The 18661-nt window shown below is 31.5% G+C and overlaps 1 protein-coding gene across 3 annotated transcripts; it reads right to left on the reverse strand.

Moving 5' to 3' along the window:
• Window positions 1-3881: 3881 nt before the first annotated feature.
• LOC147391474 (3-hydroxyisobutyryl-CoA hydrolase 1-like) lies at window positions 3882-18289 on the reverse strand. Of its 3 annotated transcripts, none has more exons than XM_086417428.1 (12): window positions 18158-18289; window positions 14249-14312; window positions 10348-10431; window positions 7745-7828; window positions 7112-7196; window positions 6859-6944; window positions 5728-5843; window positions 5226-5286; window positions 4894-4995; window positions 4667-4768; window positions 4365-4406; window positions 3882-4240 (listed from the first exon to the last, which is right to left on the reverse strand). In XM_086417428.1, exons 4-12 carry the CDS (start codon window positions 7802-7804, stop codon window positions 4103-4105), a joined length of 792 nt encoding a protein of 263 aa, XP_086273554.1. In that variant the 5' UTR covers window positions 7805-7828; window positions 10348-10431; window positions 14249-14312; window positions 18158-18289; the 3' UTR covers window positions 3882-4102. The 3 variants fall into 3 exon arrangements, with proteins under 3 accessions (XP_086273554.1, XP_086273552.1, XP_086273553.1); XM_086417426.1 differs by having other exon boundaries at window positions 10348-10427; window positions 18158-18208; XM_086417427.1 differs by lacking the exon at window positions 14249-14312 and having other exon boundaries at window positions 10348-10427; window positions 18158-18192.
• Window positions 18290-18661: the final 372 nt, after the last annotated feature.

The raw sequence follows: 18661 nt of genomic DNA on the forward strand, positions 1-18661 counted from the left end.
TGTGAGAATTACTTGAAAGCCTAGATAGGAAAATTATGTGAAGCCTAATGCAAAGGCATAAAGGGGAAAAAAGAGAGGAATAAACCACTAATGGAGGGTTTAGGGAGTCATTTCCTTAAGTAAATATTGACCATTCATGTGCTCCCATTCCCAGCACAGTTGTCTAATCAAAATGGCTTTAGGTGAGTGAAGACTAGTGCATTTTGGCCTGTACAATAAGTAATTGAAGGTTAATACAACCAATAACCTGGCCTTTAGGTGACCAAAGGCCAAGGCAAGCTTGTATTTGGCCGTTTGTCATACCTTGATATATTCAATTATGCTTAAAATGGGTTCCACTCGATCAACAAAAATTCTCTTGAATACATGCATCTTTCTTCAATGGATTTGATTGAGCTCTCAAGTTTATTTTGGGCAAATTGGGGTGTCTACACCCATGTTTTCAATTAACAATCTTCATATGTACCCAATTGGTGATGAAGTATATTGGGTTTGATGTAAGCGTAAGTAAATATAGGAAAGTTGATTTTGGATAGAAAAACCTATATTTTTATAGGTTAGGATTAAGATCATTCTCAATATAGTGAAACTCTCTCATCTTCATCCGCAGATAGACTTACGCAAATGACATAACTCTTTTGTTTTCTCAAGTGATTTCCGAAGCGTATACCACCAAATCTAAGAATTTGTACTCTTAAAATGCATTTGACAATCCCTTAGGAAAAATACTTCAAAATTAATTTAGGAGTATCGATGGATGTTCCAAAAAAGAAGGTACTCCCAATGAAGGATGTCTCAAGATGATCAATCCATCAATTGAAAATCAATATGGGTCATAAACATGCCATCTTCCCATGAGAACAACACCATATGAACTTAAATGACCAATTAATGCTATATATAAACCTCACGACCAATGTATCCAAAGTGCTAATATCCTGCTTTGGCACTAATCCCTATTTCACTATAGTGGCCAAGTCATCTGGTTTCTTCTTCTCCATCAATTATGCCTATCAATTCATGAGCATTGAACCAAGCCACGAGCACAATCTTACCAATCACATAAATCTAGCTGTGACTCTCTTGGGCTTCTTCATCGAGAGAGGGACTCTATAATACCCTGAAAAATAATGAAGTGTATAAATATAATATTATATGTATAAAGGTATGTTTGGTAAAACATACTTGATAATTTATAGATATAAATTTTATTCTACCCTTTTCCGCACTTATAATATATTTCTCTTTAAGGGTAAAAATATAATTCACCTAGGGATAGTTTAGTCACTTTGAAAATATTATCATCAAAAAAATATTTCCTTATGATGAATCCTTAAATCAGGGAAATCATAACTTAATCGAAAAATATGAATTCCTTTATATTAGGGATGTAACCATCAGTTTTATTTGAGTAATTTGTATTTTTGGGCACCTAAATGTCAAAATATTACTTTTTATAAAATATAAAAGATTCTTAGAATATAATTTTATAAAACATATTAGATTTTTTTAATTTTAGGAGGCAGAATATTTTTGGACTATTTTGCCCTTCAAGTATTTTTTTTTTTTTTATAATTTTATTTATTTATTGTTATATGATTTACTTTGTAATAATATTATATTTTATCATGATATATTATATAATAAAATTTTAAAAATAATATGATGATATTGATGGTCTTATTGGTTAAAAATTGAGAAAATTTTAAAAATGGTATTTTCGTCTTTTTACACAAAATCAAACGAAGAGGGTTTTTTCTGAAATTTTCAAAAGTGAAAGAATACCTTAAATTTTTATTTGAACTATGTGAGAGAAAATGGGGTGGTTAATTGATGTTTATCCTATAAGTTTGAGAATTTTAAATTTGTAAAACTATTATGCCACGTGTCCCTTTCTTATTGCACATAACCCTATTTCTTTTTATCCAAAAGTAATATGTGTTTTAATATTATTAGTTGATTACATTGAATTCTAAGATATTTTCATGTGGTTTTAAAAAAATAATAATCAATGGCCATGATGAGATATGAAGTATTTTAACATAAACAGGTGCAAACTTTAAGATCAAGGCCACACCAATTTGTTAGGAACTTAGACTACTATTGGAGGATGAAAAAAACAAGCTTTTGAAGTATTAAAAATCATAGAAGTCTTCCCAATTTTGTGTTCACCTTACCTCACAATAGAATACTTAGAGAAATATCATTGTTTTCTAGAAAAACACCATCGGAGAAGCCCTTGAAACTTTTATCTGCTAAAGTCATTTGTTCTCGAATAAAATAATAAAATTCTTCATATAATCAAGGTTTAAAATATACTTTATTTCTAGACCATAATATTAGATAAGTGTATACCTATATGTTTTTCTTGATATTTTCGTATAATAATGTTATTTTATTTTACTATAGTTTCCTACGCATCTTTTTTTTTTTTTTTTTATGTAAGAAAAATTATGTGTTTCTTTTTATATATTATTTATGGGAGAAGAATCATTAAAGATGAATGTATCATGATAATGAGATTTGAAAAATGATATTGTTGCATTGGCATAATGGATTGATAAAAATCTTGATTGAACAAAAATGAGTCAGAGTGCCCTAGGGTGAAAGGCCCCAAACGTCCCATGGAAAACTCTACGTTATATGGATTTATGATCTAGTGCATGCATGCCTCGTGTTATGTGGGTAAAAACCTTTGCATGAATTATCATTGTATGACATATTTTCTTTATTTAATTTTTATATCCATTACACAATAAAAGATTTACAATTATTCTTCATTTGCTCGATATGATTATTATCTCGATTAAATTATGGGAGAGTATAGTAGTACCTACAAAAATTTTTCTCACGTTATTTATTCAATTTTTTTTTTTTAGATACTCATCCTGAGAAGGTGTCTTATTTAGATTTCAAAATTTTTTATCTTCGCAATCATTCTATTTCAATTTTATTTTATGTAAAAATAAATGGTGGAAATATTGATAAACACTTGGTGGTTTATTTTATTTTATTTGTGAACTCTATGTGACTAGTCATTCAAGAAGAATATTAGGTTGGTCTTATTAATTTCTTTAAATAATGGATTGAGATTATGTTTATTTACTATTTATTTTTGAGTTTGGAGCAGATCGGATATAAATTAAATTTAATTCAATAAATTATTAATTTTAGAATATTCTACCATTGTGGTTTGATAGAGGTCAAAAATATCTTTCTAAAATGGGCAAAATAATCAAAATCGGATAAGTATTAAATTTTATGTCTTTTTTTTTTTAAAGAAACCATTGGAATATGAAGTTTTGCAGTCTTTGTAAATATATTATGTTTTGGTCTATTTTTCTCCCATAAATTTTTTTTTTCCTGAAAATAATCAAAACACAAAACTTTTAGGTTTACGTGTTAGCTTTCCAACCCCACTGACCGTTCGTGAAAATAGTGAGCGTGTTGTTCGTAGTGACCATTTCTTTAAAATGGGTTTGTTTTGTCCATAATTGGGCAACACACATTTACTAGCTTTTTCTGAAATTTTCTCTCATATTTTATCTATAACTTGTAACTACTGTATTTTTTATGAAAATATATTGGTTTGAGAATCTAACATCATATCAAGGTTTCTTGAAAATCGAATAAAATCACACATACTTTTTATATACCTTTAATAAATAAAAATTTTCTGACCTTCAATATTCAGATCTACATCCTGACTCACGGATTATGTTTCGGGTCGTGGACTAGAATTTTTGGGCATCACAAACTTACTATTCCCTGAAAATATTGACACCTTCAAACAAGTCTCATTCTCGGACCACCTAACCTTGTTCTCCACCATGTACCAATTTAATATTAAAGTAGAATTCTTTAATTAAATTCAAAGCAAATCATAACTTTTTTTCTTCATCATTATTGATCTCAATCACTCTCTAAGCACAATAGAAAGCCATCAAACGATGGTTAACTTCAAACCAGCTTTAACCCATTTAGAATTTGATAGGTGATAGGTTTTTTTTTTTAACTTGCTCTAACATTAATAGATATCTCGAATACTAATCTGACAAATACACAATCCTTAATAAATTGGTTCATTCTACGTTGATGGTGCTTAGAGTTTAGCTCTACCAATGCCAATAGGATTGGATCTACTTGCAAGCTCTAAATCTTCCCAATCTTCATCATCGACTTTGGCGAAATACCAATCCACCCTTTCATTGCTAACTAGCTCCAGTTTTGAAGGTTCCCACTGAAATCAGAAATATTATGTTAAAATGTAACTCTAGACAGAATTCCAGGGATGAACAAATTCCTTCAGCTGAGCTGATCCCAAATTTTCTTATATGAGGCTTCAATGATGATGAGAATGGTACCTTAGGTTGTTTGTCCTTGTCAAGTAGAAGTGCCCTACAACCCTGCATTTGATTTGAGATTGTTTTTAGAATGCTGATTCCATTCTAGCAAACTATTCATTTTAATTCCGAAAACAGTAAATTATTAACTTTGGAATTAAATTTCTACCAAATAGAAAAAAAAGTTAACTACGAAAACATTTTCTTATTTGGTAAAAATTTGATTGTAAAAATGGAAACTGTGTTTGAAGGGCAATTTTCGAAAATCAACTAACATATATAATGAACCAAGCTCTAGTTATGAGTTAATAATTCTGTCTGACCTCATAGAAATCCCTATTGATCATTCCACGTAGCAAGTGAGAAACGATTCTGTATTTGCGGATTAGACACTGACTTATGTCTTGCGTCCGGCCTTCTCTGATCTGATATATCAAATGTCAACAAAATCCAAAACAAATTTGACATGAATTTTTTTTTTCTGTTTGATTTATCAGAATAATAATGAAACTCAATCCTGTTTTATACCATAATTTTTTTTTTTTGTTACCGATTTAAGAAATAATTTAAGGCACGTTGGTGATGCAGATTTTATAGACTTGATTGTGGCACTAAGCCATTTCTCATCTGCTCCATTTAAAGCTTCAAGTTCCTGTAACAAAGAATGTGAGCTTCCTCTTGAGTACCAAAAGAAAAAAAAAATTTAATTAACCTTAATACCAAGTGACTACGAAGAAAAACATATATAATAGCTCAATTGATGTATGATTACATCAAATAGAGAAGGCTAATATATAATAGAATCAAAGAAAAAAGTTAAAAAAATGAACCAATTGATTATCCTAATCATCAAAGCTTTCTTATTTAAATCAAATTTCTTACCAATGCAGATAGTATTTCTTCAACTGTTTTTTCCGAAAAGCATTTGTTGATAATCCCTAGCCTGCATTTTCATTGCAAATCATTCTCAAAGTCATATAGTATTGTTGCATTTAGTTTGGATTTTAGTATCCAATTATTTCCGATAATCCAATTTCAATCTGATACTACATTTCACATATATGGATTATAAAAGCAATTATCCAATAATAAGAATCAGAAATCAGAAATGGGGCGAACCCGTTTCTTGTGACATTGAATAAAAACTGTTTCAAGTATTTCTAGCAAAAGTGCATTTTCTAGTTTAGGTGATTTAAATGAAACAAAGTCAGCAAAAGGAGATTCTGAAATCTGTTCCTAGAAACAGTACAATTTTGGGCATAATCTGATTTTGACAATCCAAATTGGAATCTGGAATCAGAATCTAAGGATATAAATTCTTAATTCCTTGAGTCTTTCCTTATATTAATCACACATTATAAGACTGAGGATAGTAATTGAATACCTACTATAAGCACTTTCTTGCTTCAGAGATACTCTATCTGCAAATCCATCGATTACTTCAGAAACAACAGTTTGCTCCATAGAATTCATTCCACACAATGCTTTTTCCAGCAAATTCTGTCATCAATAGAAACCTAATTAAATTATTCCTTTACTTCTTTCTATATCAGCTTTTTCTCATTAATACAATCCTTTACTTCTAAAACAGAGAAAATTTTTAACGGAGAGATGGCAGGTATTTTTTTCACCGAGATCACTGATTATAAAATTGTCAATCTCGCTGGAAAACATGTTTTTGGGAATTAAAATGAACAGTGTATAAGAATCGGAAATTTTCCATATTCAGCTCACAAAATGGTAATTTTCCCTTTAAAAAAAGAGTCGTGATCCAAAAGGTGTCCGTTCCTATATCAACATTAGGTGTCTACATGGCACATTTTTGTTGGAGTTCAAACACATTGGGCGGTGTGCATGGCTTGGTTAAGAGCTCCAGGTGTTTCAAACTCCAACAAAAGCATTCCATGTAGACACCTTACCTTTATTATAAGAATGGGACACCGTGACCTGTCTTTACTATTATAATAAGAGAAGGCGTAGTAGAAGTGGTTCTGTACCAAAATTTGGACTCCAAAAATGCCACTACGTTAACATTTAAACTTAATATAGTTGGGGTTACTTTGGTAAAAAATCAATGTCCCTCACATCACATGCTTGTTAGTTTTTAAAATTACAAAAATAGTTTTTTTACTATGTAATGTTCAAAATCACCATTTAATTAATATTTTTGAATTACAATTAAGCCCTTCAGATAGATGTGTGTTTGCACATGCCACCTTCTAGTTTTATTAATAAAAAGAAAAAGAAAGGCAACGGTTGAGTGAGGTAGCTACTTACAAAGATACAAGAAAAAATTACAACACATTTAAACAACTCACTCAAGCATAAATTAAATAAAAGTTCCTCTTGGAATAAGAAATCCTCAAGAAATATTCATCTAAAATCCTTCAAATCCTACTCCAAGAGAATATGAGCCTCATAATATATGGACATAATAATCACATGAAAAGGGTGCACCCTCCTTTCAAAATTAGCATTAGTATTCCATTTGTTAATGGACTCTACAAATAAATACCTTGGAATAAACAAAGTGAGTTGCAAGGCCACATGCAAGCATTTCTTCGCCATCCAACCGAGCACCAGTGAGCCCTAAGTATTCTCCTGTAAGCCATTGTTAACATGAATACACGAAAGTGGAGTGATACAAATCAATCAATTAATTTTTTGCAGAGGATCGGATGAAACATGGTGCCAGAATGATGGTTATAACAAGACTATGTCCATGTATAAATTAAGCTGTGGTACGGTTGGCATTAAAAAATTATTACCAAAGAAGCCTGGAAGCCTTGATAGAAAATGAGATGCGCCCACATCTGGGATAAGTCCCAATACTGATTCTGGCATAGAGAATACCTGCAGAAGTCAATGACCAATACTTCTAACTTAGACTACATGTACAAGAATTCACATCTACATCTTAAATAAAAGATTTTATAAACACACTCACACACACACACACACACACACACACACACACACACACAACACGCCCGAAGAAATCATGGCTTTAGCCAATTCGAGTCCAAAAATCCTGTAGCTCCTTATAATTTCTCAAGCCTGAAGAAACGTGGCAATACCAATCTAAATCCGAGAAATGAGGCTCAAGCAATTATTCAAGTCCAAAGAAATTATACCATGGTTTCAAAAACTTTGAGTCCAAAGATAATGTGGCTCAAGTTCAAGCCCAAATCAATGGCTTCACCAATCCGAGTCAAAAGATACTGTGACTCCATTTGATTCAAGCCTGAAGAAATCGTGCCTCACCAATTTGAGTTTCAGGATACACACACGCAGGCGTGCGTGCACACACACACGCAGACAAACACACACACACACATGGAGAGAGAGAGAGAGAGAGAGAGAGAGAGAGAGAGAGAGAGAGAGAGAGAGAGAGAGAGTACAGAATTCTCAGTGACAACTTGAAATCTCCCAAGAATGGATATTCCAGCACCACTACCCATGACAATTCCATTAAGAATTGAAACCTTCAACCACGCTTCTCCGTTAGAATGAAAGCAATATGAATAATAACAATATAAACAAGGACAATGGCGTCAGGACTCAGGACCCTAGTGGTCATCACCCCATGAAGCCATGATCACAAGCTAATTCTAAAATGGGTTATCAAAGAAGGTAAAAAATGCTAGAGTAATAAGGGTATTTTCTTAATAAAAATGACCATAAAAAGGGTTATTGTTAGGTTAAATTACCATTTTGTGAGCTGAAGACGACGAAATTCCCATACCAGCTAACTGTTCATTTTAATTCCCAAAATGTTAACATCAATATTGTAGGTTTTTCAAGTGACTATCTCGCAGCTATAAAGTAGCTAGATCACTGATAATTTTTAGTTTTTTTTTTCAAGTGGACAATCTTGCTGGTTTATATAGTGACGATCTCGCTAAAAAGTAGTGAACCTGAACCTGCGAGATTGTCACTTGAAAAACCTACGATATTGATGTTCACATTTTGGGAATTAAAATGAATGGTGAGCTTGCAAAAGTTAGAGTTTGGATGAAGTCTGGAAACATATGACACTTACAAAAACAGATTTTCTTGGTAGACTAACCTGGAGTTATTTACCATTGCCGTAAGAGTGATTTTGAAACAAATATTGAACTTAAGGGTTTGGTATGTTCTTCTGGTTCCTCTTGCTTAGTTGCATTCCTTAATTATTTCTAAAGTAATATTGGTCACAATTAATTTTGAAATCAAGGTACACCTTGTGTATGAGGTTCCTAATAGCGAGTGCATCATTGATAAGTTGGAAACTTCAACCAATATGGGTCTCATGAACAATTTTTTTATTATAAATTTAATCATAATTAGATGCTTACATAGTAATGAACGAATATAATTTTTCTTCTAGAAAGGTTTTTGAGCCATTGTGGAATCGAACTTACATATGCATTAATGGGCTGGTATAATTGTTCTCTTTTTTTTACTTTAGGTTTTGTATTATTAAAAACCCATGTTGTGGATTGTTCTTAATGATGATATACATTAAAAGAATTACATTTTTTTCAAAATTTGAAATGGGTTTGCTTTGATGATTTCTTTGAGAGGTGCAAAAGACGAGGATACAAATATCTGCGTGAACTTGAGCAAATCCAAGGGAAGTTCGCACTTATAGTTAAGAATCCACTGATTATTTCTTTCATGTGAGTCAGAAAAATAAACTCAAGTTCTTGTTAGGTATAATATATTGGAGTTTGAAGAAAACACAATAAAAAACACCTCAAAGCTACATAGTTTCTTTTTATTTATTTTGGATATGTTATCTTCCAAGTAGTGATTGAAGTAACTTTGATGCTTGGAATTTTTAGAGTTGTGGTGTGTATTTTTCAATTTGGTAGGTTCAATATGTATTTATATTTATATAAAAAAAATTTATCGTGGACATTTTAAAAGAAAAAATCCACCTCTAAATGCTATATATATATAGGGAGCGGTTCGGCAGCTCTAAAGTTTGCCAAGTTTGGTGCCAAACATTTTTTGTAAATCACTTTTGATGGGGTTAGAAGTTTTGGATTAGGCTGATTTTTAGTAAGGATGATCTCCTCATCATAGAGATCATCCTCACAAAAAATCAGCACATTCCAAAGCTTCTAACCCATATTTGAAAAATGTTTGGCTCCAAACTTGGCAAACTTTAGGGCTGCTGAACCATCCCCAAATAAATATATTTATAAAATTAATTATAGAAGCGGATTTTTTTATCCACCACTATAGATACCATTTTAGTGGTAAACCATAGCTTCAACCACTAGTTTTAGTTACAGAGGCAACAACAAGGGAAAGGATTTCCGCTGCAATAGGCGGAAATTGGGAAATTTTTTTGAAGCAGGCAGCTCGCTTCAAAATTTTGGTAGAACCCTCTTCTATGGATTACACGCAGCATATTTAAGGAGGTATCCCAAATATTGATAAAAAATAATGGTGTGAAATAAATAAATAAAAGCCACATGTCCTGTTGCCAAGAGGGTTCTATCGAGATTTTGAAGTGGTCTGCCAGTTTCAAAGTTGGACTTCTGAAATTGTACCCTATTGCAATGGATTGATCTGCCACTGCAGCTCATAAATGATATAGTGTGGAATGGGAATTTTGTCAAAATTTGATCACATTTTGAGAAATTTCTCTTACGTCAATCCCCCAAAAATGATTAGTTACCACTTTCAAAATTAAAATGAATGGTATACTCTTTGGTGGACCTATGTTCCAAAAAATTAGATTGATTGATGATTTCTTGCTGTTGGTTTGAGCAATTTTTTTATCAAGGGATTTAAACCCTAAATGCTTTTTAACCATTGTCTTGGTTAACAATGAAAAGAAGCTCAGATCCAACAGCTAGAATTAATGGAGTCAGCAAGCCCAAAAGTGGGTCTCATGGCATTTTTTTCGTGTTGTGTGACTCTAGTACTCTCGGGCCCTGACAGTATTGTCCTATAAACAAAATCTCTACCAACTTAGAAAGAGAAATAATATTGAACACGTGAATCTCACCAGGGGCTTCTTGTATGTAGCTACTACATAGACTAAGTTGAGCAGTTTTCGGTAGTAAATTGGACCAAAACTCCAATAACCTGACTATCCAAAAAAAAAAAAAAAATGTTAAAATTAAGGTCATAAGACAATTAAAGAATTTTAACGAAGTGAAGTCAAATTACTTCATCTATACTCCTTTTTAAGATGGTAATTGGGCTTCACCATGAGGCATCACTTGCATAGTAAGGAGTAAAAAAAAAAAAAAAATGAAAAATAGAAACTTCTCCTGTGTTAATTTTCATTACAGTCTCTCTCACTACTTTAAAATTTGGGGAAATTACTTAATAGACCCTGTGGGAGGGGACAATCCCTAACTTTTGGGCGTTAGTTTGATAATCCAATTTATTTCAATGATTTATAACAAAAAATAACTAATGAAATTGGGATTATTTTTTTTTTTTTTGTTTGTTAAAGATTTCGTCATAACTTTTGGTTCGAGTGCCTGTTTCACAATTATAATATATTCATTTTGGGCATTTTGAGAACATCTATTCATTATCGAAGTAAAAAAGAAAGAAAAATCTAAATCACATTTACAATGTCGAATTTGTAACTTTTTATACATTCTCGAGTTCAACATTTTTTATTGTTGAGATGAATATTTCTAAAAATAAATGTTGATCTCATCAATAAAAATTGTTGAGCTCAACAATAAGAAATGTTCAACTCAACAAATTTTTAAAAATTGCCCAACTCAATAATAAAAATTGTTAAACTGATCTACACTAAAAATGTTGAACTTGATGACAAAAAAGTTGAATTTTACAATAATTGAACAAATTTTTTCAACTTCGATGCTAGATAGATTTTCACGAAATACCCAAAATACATATATAATAGTTAAGAAATGGACACACAAATGAAAAGTTATGATGAATTCTTCAAAAAATTTAGAATGCCAACTTTGTTTGTTCATTTTTTAAATTATAAATCATCGAAACAAATAAAAAATATATCTAAATTTAAAAAAATTAGGAGCATATCATTTTCCATTCGTTGTTCACGATAAAAAATAGTTGAAATGATTACAATCTCCATTGAATGACCTAAGTGTAGATATGTGGAGATTCAAAGGAGAACTTTCATCCTCATCAACAAAGGATTTTGGAGTCGTCACCATTCAAAGAGTTTAGGAGTGAATGAACACCATAAAATGAGTTTTGAAATTCTTTTTAGACTAATAGTGACTCACTTTCAATGGATAAATAAAGTGTCTAGCTAAAGACTATGTTAGAAGGTTCGATTAAAGGACAAGGAAAGTGTTAGACACCTTGTTCCTATCTATTGATGGTTACCAAAGGTATGACCACAAAATGAAGCATGAAAACTAATTTTGTAGGGTTTTGAAGATAGAGGCGATTATAGAGAGACTATAGAAAAAATTGACTATAGTTTTATTTGTAAATTAGAGAGATGGAAGTAATGAGCAAACCACTACTAGAATTAGGTGCTTATTGGATTTTTTTGTGGGCTTGGGACTTGGATGGAAATTCACTTGAATTCCACATTTGTGAGTCCCCAAACATTATTTTCTATTTAGTAGCTCATTTTGGAGTCTTTATTTGTTGGTTTGGTCCATAGGTAGTGTCCATGGATTGAACAAAACCTTAGTGAAGCCAAGACCTTATGCATGAAAATATTGTCCACTTTGAGTTTATTTTTGTTGGCTTTAAGAGCCAGATAGAGATCTATAAGGACCTACACCTTAGCTCATAGCCATTTGGAAGTTGTGAGCATGCGCATGTTGTGTACGCATGTATGAACTTATAAAGAGAATATTACCTCATAGAGGGTTTACTCTTTAGCTCTTAAGTCTTTAAAGAATTGCACTCTTGCCACTAACCAACAAATGTTGGGCATAGTGGCCAAGTCCTCCCTTTAAAAAAGAATGAGGTCTTAAGTTCAAGTCACCTTTTGCAATGTTTGATTTACTCGTTTGTATGATCTTACATTTATTATCAATAAAAGGGGGGGGGGTTCCTATTAAACCCCAACTTACTGATAAAAAATTCATAAAGAAAAGAAGAAAAGAAACTAAACTAAGAATTTTAAATTGCAAGGAATTGAAATAAAATAAGGAACAACTATTCTACGGAACTAAAATGCTCACTATGGAGTTTATTAAGGACTTATAGGGGGAGATTACCTCACAATGAGGTATTACTCTCTACCAACCTAGCCTCTAACCTAAGAAACTTAAAGACTTACATTGCTAGAAAATTAAAGGTGCCTAAAATAAAGAATAAGGGGTGATAGAAAAGGGAAATTGGAGGAGGAAATTAACTATAGAGAAAAATAAATGTGGCACTCCATCTTGGTGCTCTTCTTGATTTTTCGCTTCTAAGAGGGATGTGAGTATTTGGATAGAATTTTGTGGTATTTGGAGAGCTTAGAGAAAAAAATTTGATAGAGTTTGAAAGCGTAAAACTTCTCCTCTCATTTTCTTTGGATATGGGTCTTTTTTGTAGGTTTTTGGGAGACTCTTGGGGATATACTTATCCAAAATCCTAGAGTTCTCAGTATTTTCAATAAAACCATAAAGAATGACATCAATTTTCCCTCATCAAATTGTTCTTGATTGCCTTTTACACTCTTACGAGTCTTAGCAATCATGATGAACAAAAGATAGGATTGTAAAAGACAACAAGATTCTAGAGAATTTTAGACGTTAAAATTGTTCTAGACATTTGACTTTGGGTTAACTTGCAGAAAATTAGGCCAAATGACATGTAATTTGGTACTTGATTTTTAAACATTCTAGACTTTTTACTTAATTAGGCTTCTAACAATTTAGGGATAAAAACATCTTTGCACACAAATTCTAGAGTTTTCTTATGGTTAGACAAGATGACCATGGCCTTTGAAATATGGTTAAATTACATTAAATTTTCTTTGAATGGTAAGCAAGGTTGGGGGCACTCGAGTAAATTACTTCTATTGAATCTCAACAAATCATGGTTAGGGAGGTAATTCAACTTAAGTGGAGACCGACAATTGATTTGGAGTCAGGATTAGAAGAAGAGGTAGAAGACTAAGAAGCCTATGCTTTGGAAGATGGTAGGGGTTTAATACAAGAGTAAGGAATGAAAGAAATATGATTTTCTTGAAGAATAAGTCATTAAGAAAATGTTTAAGGGGTTATTTCCCCTAAGAAAATCTTGTAAGCACATGAGCTTTAATAAGCTCAACCGAATATGTCTTGGGTAGGGGTGTTGGAATGCAAATCTTTGCTTGACTATTTAACCTACCCAAGGTTATGTGCAAAAAAAAGGCATGAGCTATGAGTGATCCACGGCCTTAAGAAAATTTCCTTTAGGTTGTGGGTTACCTATGGCCTAGCTTAAATTTAGCTTTGAAATCAGCTTTGGTGAGTTGGGCTCCACTGAAATGGACCCCACTTAATCCAATTTGAAGACTTGAATTGGGCTGTTTACACTAAGTATGTTAAGATGATGCGAAAATGATAGATTTTTTCCTTCAAAAATATTATATAAGGAGATGAGGAACCGTTTAGATATAAAAAGTTTATAAAATGGAGTATAAAGTCCCCCCCTCCTCCCCCAAGTTGTATTATGTACTTTTTACTAAAAATTTACTACCCAATTTATTCACCAAGTGATTTCGATTATAAAGAATACATATCTTGATAGAGCTAATTTACAGAGAAAGAAGGTCATTAGAAAAGGTTGGCCCCAAATCATTAGGATAAGGCTTCAATGATGATGTGCTTGACGTCCACTATTGCATTAAAATTGGAACAAGCTAAATATCTAATAAATAATTGTATTTTTTTTTTTGTTTTGGGGGGAAATGTATAGGACATACAAATATTGGTAAGAAATATATAGAAAAACTCTACCTATTGTCAAAAAATTGATGAGTGATACAATATCACCCCCGACACTAAATGCTTTTCCATTTCCCTACAAATGAGAATGAGTAAGTGTATTTATTGAACAAATTGATACGAATACATATTCATATTGTAAAAAAAAAATTATATATATAGAGGCACTTGCATATCAAAAGACCTATCAGTAAGAGTAAACAAAATTTGTGGAGTATGTAAGTACTGATGTAGGCGGAGTTTGGCCATTGATTGGGCTTTTCTAGATCGAAACACATATCAAATTCATGTAGAGCACTAACTAAAACAAGTATGAATCCTTGTAATTCTAAAAGCCCACAGAGGAACTTAATCACATTAATAATGAATGTCATTCAATTATGAAAAGTCCATTTACAATGTTTTCATATAATTAAGGCTTAAAATGATATGGATTTTATTTGATATCCGAATCCGAATTTAGCTGGTTTGGTTTCATCTAGTCTATTCGAATTAAAATATAGTTTGGATATGGGTTGATTTTCTTAAACCCGAGTCGGATACAGTTTCATCCTTATATCCGCCAAGTTTGAAATGATATATTACTTTGCAAGTTGTATTGTAATATTTTTTAAATAATTTTTGATCAACCAACAACGGTTGGGTGTAGTGGCCAAGACTTTTTTCAAAATGGAGAGGTCTTAAGTTTTAGTCATATTTTAGCAATTTTATTTGAAATGGTTTTAAATGATTTGACATTATCCGACTCGAATCAATTAATTCAGTTAGATCGAATCCGGATATGATTTTAATGAAAGTAAAATGGTTCAGATATGGTTTTAGCTAGTATGATCCCTATCAGATTCATATTCGGATAAAACATTCAGATATGGATATGGGCACAATCATATCTGGTCCAAAATCGACCCGTTTTAAGCCCTATTCATAATTAACATTTACTCACAAGGAAATAAAATCACAAAAAGCTACGTATATAGGGGAATAATAAAGTGAGAAAATTTTTTGATCAAGGGTTTTTTGTCACATCATTCACAGTCTCTGCACTGCATGACATGTGTTGCTTAACAAGGGTAGTTTTGTAAATTTTGGAATTCCCTCAATACATGTGGGTTAATGAGATTGGTCAAACCTGGATAATGTGAGCCAAGAATTCTGTAAACAAAGAAATTTCATGCTAAAGCCATTGAGACCTCATGGGGACCCTTAGATTACTCCACAACTTTGGATTTTCAAAAATACCTTTATTTTTTCTCCTTTTGGTAATTTTTGGATGATATTTTTGTTAGTATCAAAAATCATAATTGCATTATTAGAAATACATTCATTACGCAAGGATAATTGCTTTTTGAGAGTTTTGTATTTACAAAATATACCGTCCAACAAATATCAAAATGCTCTTCTTTTTTAACTAAAAGACTAAAATATATGGACATTTTTTTCGATTGGATTTAATTTTTAAATTTGGGAGTTCAGTGGCTGTTTATTTGAAATAATGCACAACATGAAGAAAAATAGAAGATCTCTCTCTCTCCCTCCTATATATATTTGAGAGATGAAGGGAAATGCACAATGTGAAAACATGATTTGGTTCAAAAGGATCCATTGACAAAACTTTAAAAAAAAAAAAATAATAATAATAAAAATGCTTAATGTCACTAGGATCCTCTTAACATGACATCAAAATTTGTTTTTGTACATTGTCAACACAAGCTCATTGACACTGAATTTTTTAAAAAAGTATTCAATGTCAATCGTATCTCTTTGACATGAGATCAGAATTAATTTTTGTATAGTGTCAAAATGATCCCATTGTCATTGAATTTTTTTAATTTAATTTTATTTTATAAAAAAGGGTATTTTCGATATTAAAATTATAAAAATTACTATTTGTACCGTTTTGGTAAAATAAAATATTTTCGAAAATTATAATTTAGCATTTTCGGTAATAAGTTCAAAAGTACTCCGTTTAGGGAATTATTCGATTTTTGGTGCATGTTTTGGCAAATATGCCGATATATTAATCTAGGTTTATGAAAGATTAAGAATATGAGAGGTTAAGAAAATATAGTTCGATTAGATCTCATTGCCTAATGGACCAAGAATCATGAATGGTTCTCTTCAGACTGAAGGAAATTGCAATTTTTCCAAAATTTTGTTTGTTTGTTTGTTTTTTTCTTCTTTACCGTTTTAATACTAAACATCTAAAATTTAATAAATAAATATTGAAGGATCATAAATTCATAGATATGCAGCATTTCCACAATTTTGATATTGTATAATTTAAACGTTTGAAAGAAACGTGTTCTTAAATCAAGAACAATTTTAATTTTGTAAAGCAATTGATCATGATTTCAGTCCCTACAACCTAATATCCTCCAAAAGCGAGCATCTAAGGAAAAAAATGGGATAGATTTTGGCCAACTTAAAAATCAAAAGGTTTTGGTTAACTATGTAACCAGCTGTACGTTTTTAAAATGAAAAAGGCTGAAGTAACATTGAAATTGACATCGTTTCAGACATTTCTGACATGGATGCATGTGTAACCATAGATGCTTTTTATTGAGATATGAGTGAGAAGCATTCATGGTTCTCTCCACACCAGTATTCCAAACGATGTCAATTTCAATATTACTCCGGCACTGACTCTTTTAAAATATTCATGTAGCCGCATAAATTTCCTTGCCTGCTATGTAAATTTTTTTTGTAAATTTACCTTTATGCCCCTTAAAATTTTAAAATTACATAATCAAGATTTTAAAATGAAAGGGTATAAAAGTAGATTCACGATATAAATTTTAACATTATGTAAATATTTTAAATTCGAATTTGCTTATGTAATTAGACCAAAAGTCTTCATCTATTTCTGTAGTTTCATTGGTAAAATTTGTCAAAAGTTGAAGATAAACTTCATTTCATCTGGTCATATACATCAATACATTGTCAAGTCATTAAGCTTATCTCAATCTTCCTCGACGGATAAGCTGATTAAAACAATTAGCCTCTCCTTAAAATAGGGTATTTATGGAAGAAAAAAAAATTCCTTAGGGACCAATCCAAGACTTTAGATCACCCATATTGATCCTATAACCATTCAACTTGTCAAAAAGACAAAACTACTTGTTTATTAAGAGCCCGTTTGGATACACACGTAAAAGTAATATTTTGACTTTTGAAAGTTAAAAAGTATGTTTGGATTCATTTTTGAAAGTTACGTTAAAAAAGTAAAAAATCCTTACTTTTTAAAAGGCAAAAGAAAATTACTTTTTACTTTATAAAAGCTATTTTCTTCAAAAACTACTTTCTTTCTAGTTACTTTTTTTTAACTTTCTACTTTTTATCCAGGCGACTTCAAGTACAAAAAATGTTTTAATTATTCTCATCCAGTAAAGTTCCCAACGTAATCTACTCTTTCTTTTAGAAGTATTTTTTCTCCTTTTTTATTTTCTCTTGGGGATGGTTCTTGCAAATTTTGAAATGGATCCACAAGATATGTTTCCATCTCTTAGTGGAAGAAATTAATGGACAACAACGAGGAGGCGTATTTGAAATTAAATGTTAGTTTCTTACACTTCTAAGGTGTTTGTAAATTTGGAGCACTCCCTTTTTTTATTTTTGGAACAAGGTATCTCTAAGTCTAACAAGCTGACCATGATCCATTGGGCTTTGCCCAACCCATGGGACAATCTTATACATCAAAACTAATCCCTAGGTGTCACATCTCAACAAACACCTTGTCGCGTGACACCATTTAAATAGCCACATTGCTGTGGAGAGGCATATAAAAACTCGAAGTCAGGACCTAGAGAGCATACTCAATCCTTCCTTACCATCTCAACTAATCCCCAATGGGTAATTTTTCACTCTAACTATCATATCATAAAAGTTGACGTGACATCATGTCCAAGTTTAGTGCCTTCTTACCTTTAAAATAACCAACTTTACACTTGACTCTTCCGCGTAGGCTTTGAGGTTCTTCAATAATTGGGAAATATGGAGACAAAAAAAGCATTACAATTGTTAGTTCTTTTTAGATCACATATTTCATACGTGTTAATAAGTAGAAGACATGACTTTAGATAGAGTTAAATGAAGGAACGAGATTCGTCGAGTCAATGTTAGAATTCTATAACGTGTGACCCATTGATCTCACGATTTTTGGTTGTTTAATTGCACTAGAATTTTACACATAAAATGTATTGGAATTTAAGGAATCCCAATATCGATAGAATGATAGATATTCTTTAAGTTTACTAATATATCTTGATGGAAAGGAATCTTACTAAAAGAATAACACTATGCCTTCAATCTTCATCTATAAAAGAGATTAGTGATCCCATATTGGAATACACGAATATAAAGAACTAAGTGTGGAAAATGCACAACGTAGAGAGTTATAAAAGAGTGATATCTATCAATCACTAGAAC

Source organism: Akebia trifoliata, chromosome 11 (assembly GCF_017979445.1).
Source record: "Akebia trifoliata isolate Shusen 1 chromosome 11, ASM1797944v1, whole genome shotgun sequence".
NCBI classification, from domain to species: Eukaryota; Viridiplantae; Streptophyta; class Magnoliopsida; order Ranunculales; family Lardizabalaceae; genus Akebia; species Akebia trifoliata.

Bases quoted from the DNA above. Each gene is read 5' to 3' on its own strand.
- LOC147391474 (XM_086417428.1), bottom strand. From the start codon at position 7,804: ATGGGTAGTGGTGCTGGAATATCCATTCTTGGGAGATTTCAAGTTGTC. The intron at 5,844-6,858 runs GTATTTATTTGT...TATTGATGACAG, and splicing joins CTCACTTTGTTTATTCCAAG to AATTTGCTGGAAAAAGCATT. The intron at 5,287-5,727 runs GTATTCAATTAC...ATGAAAATGCAG, and splicing joins CAAGAAAGTGCTTATAGTAG to GCTAGGGATTATCAACAAAT.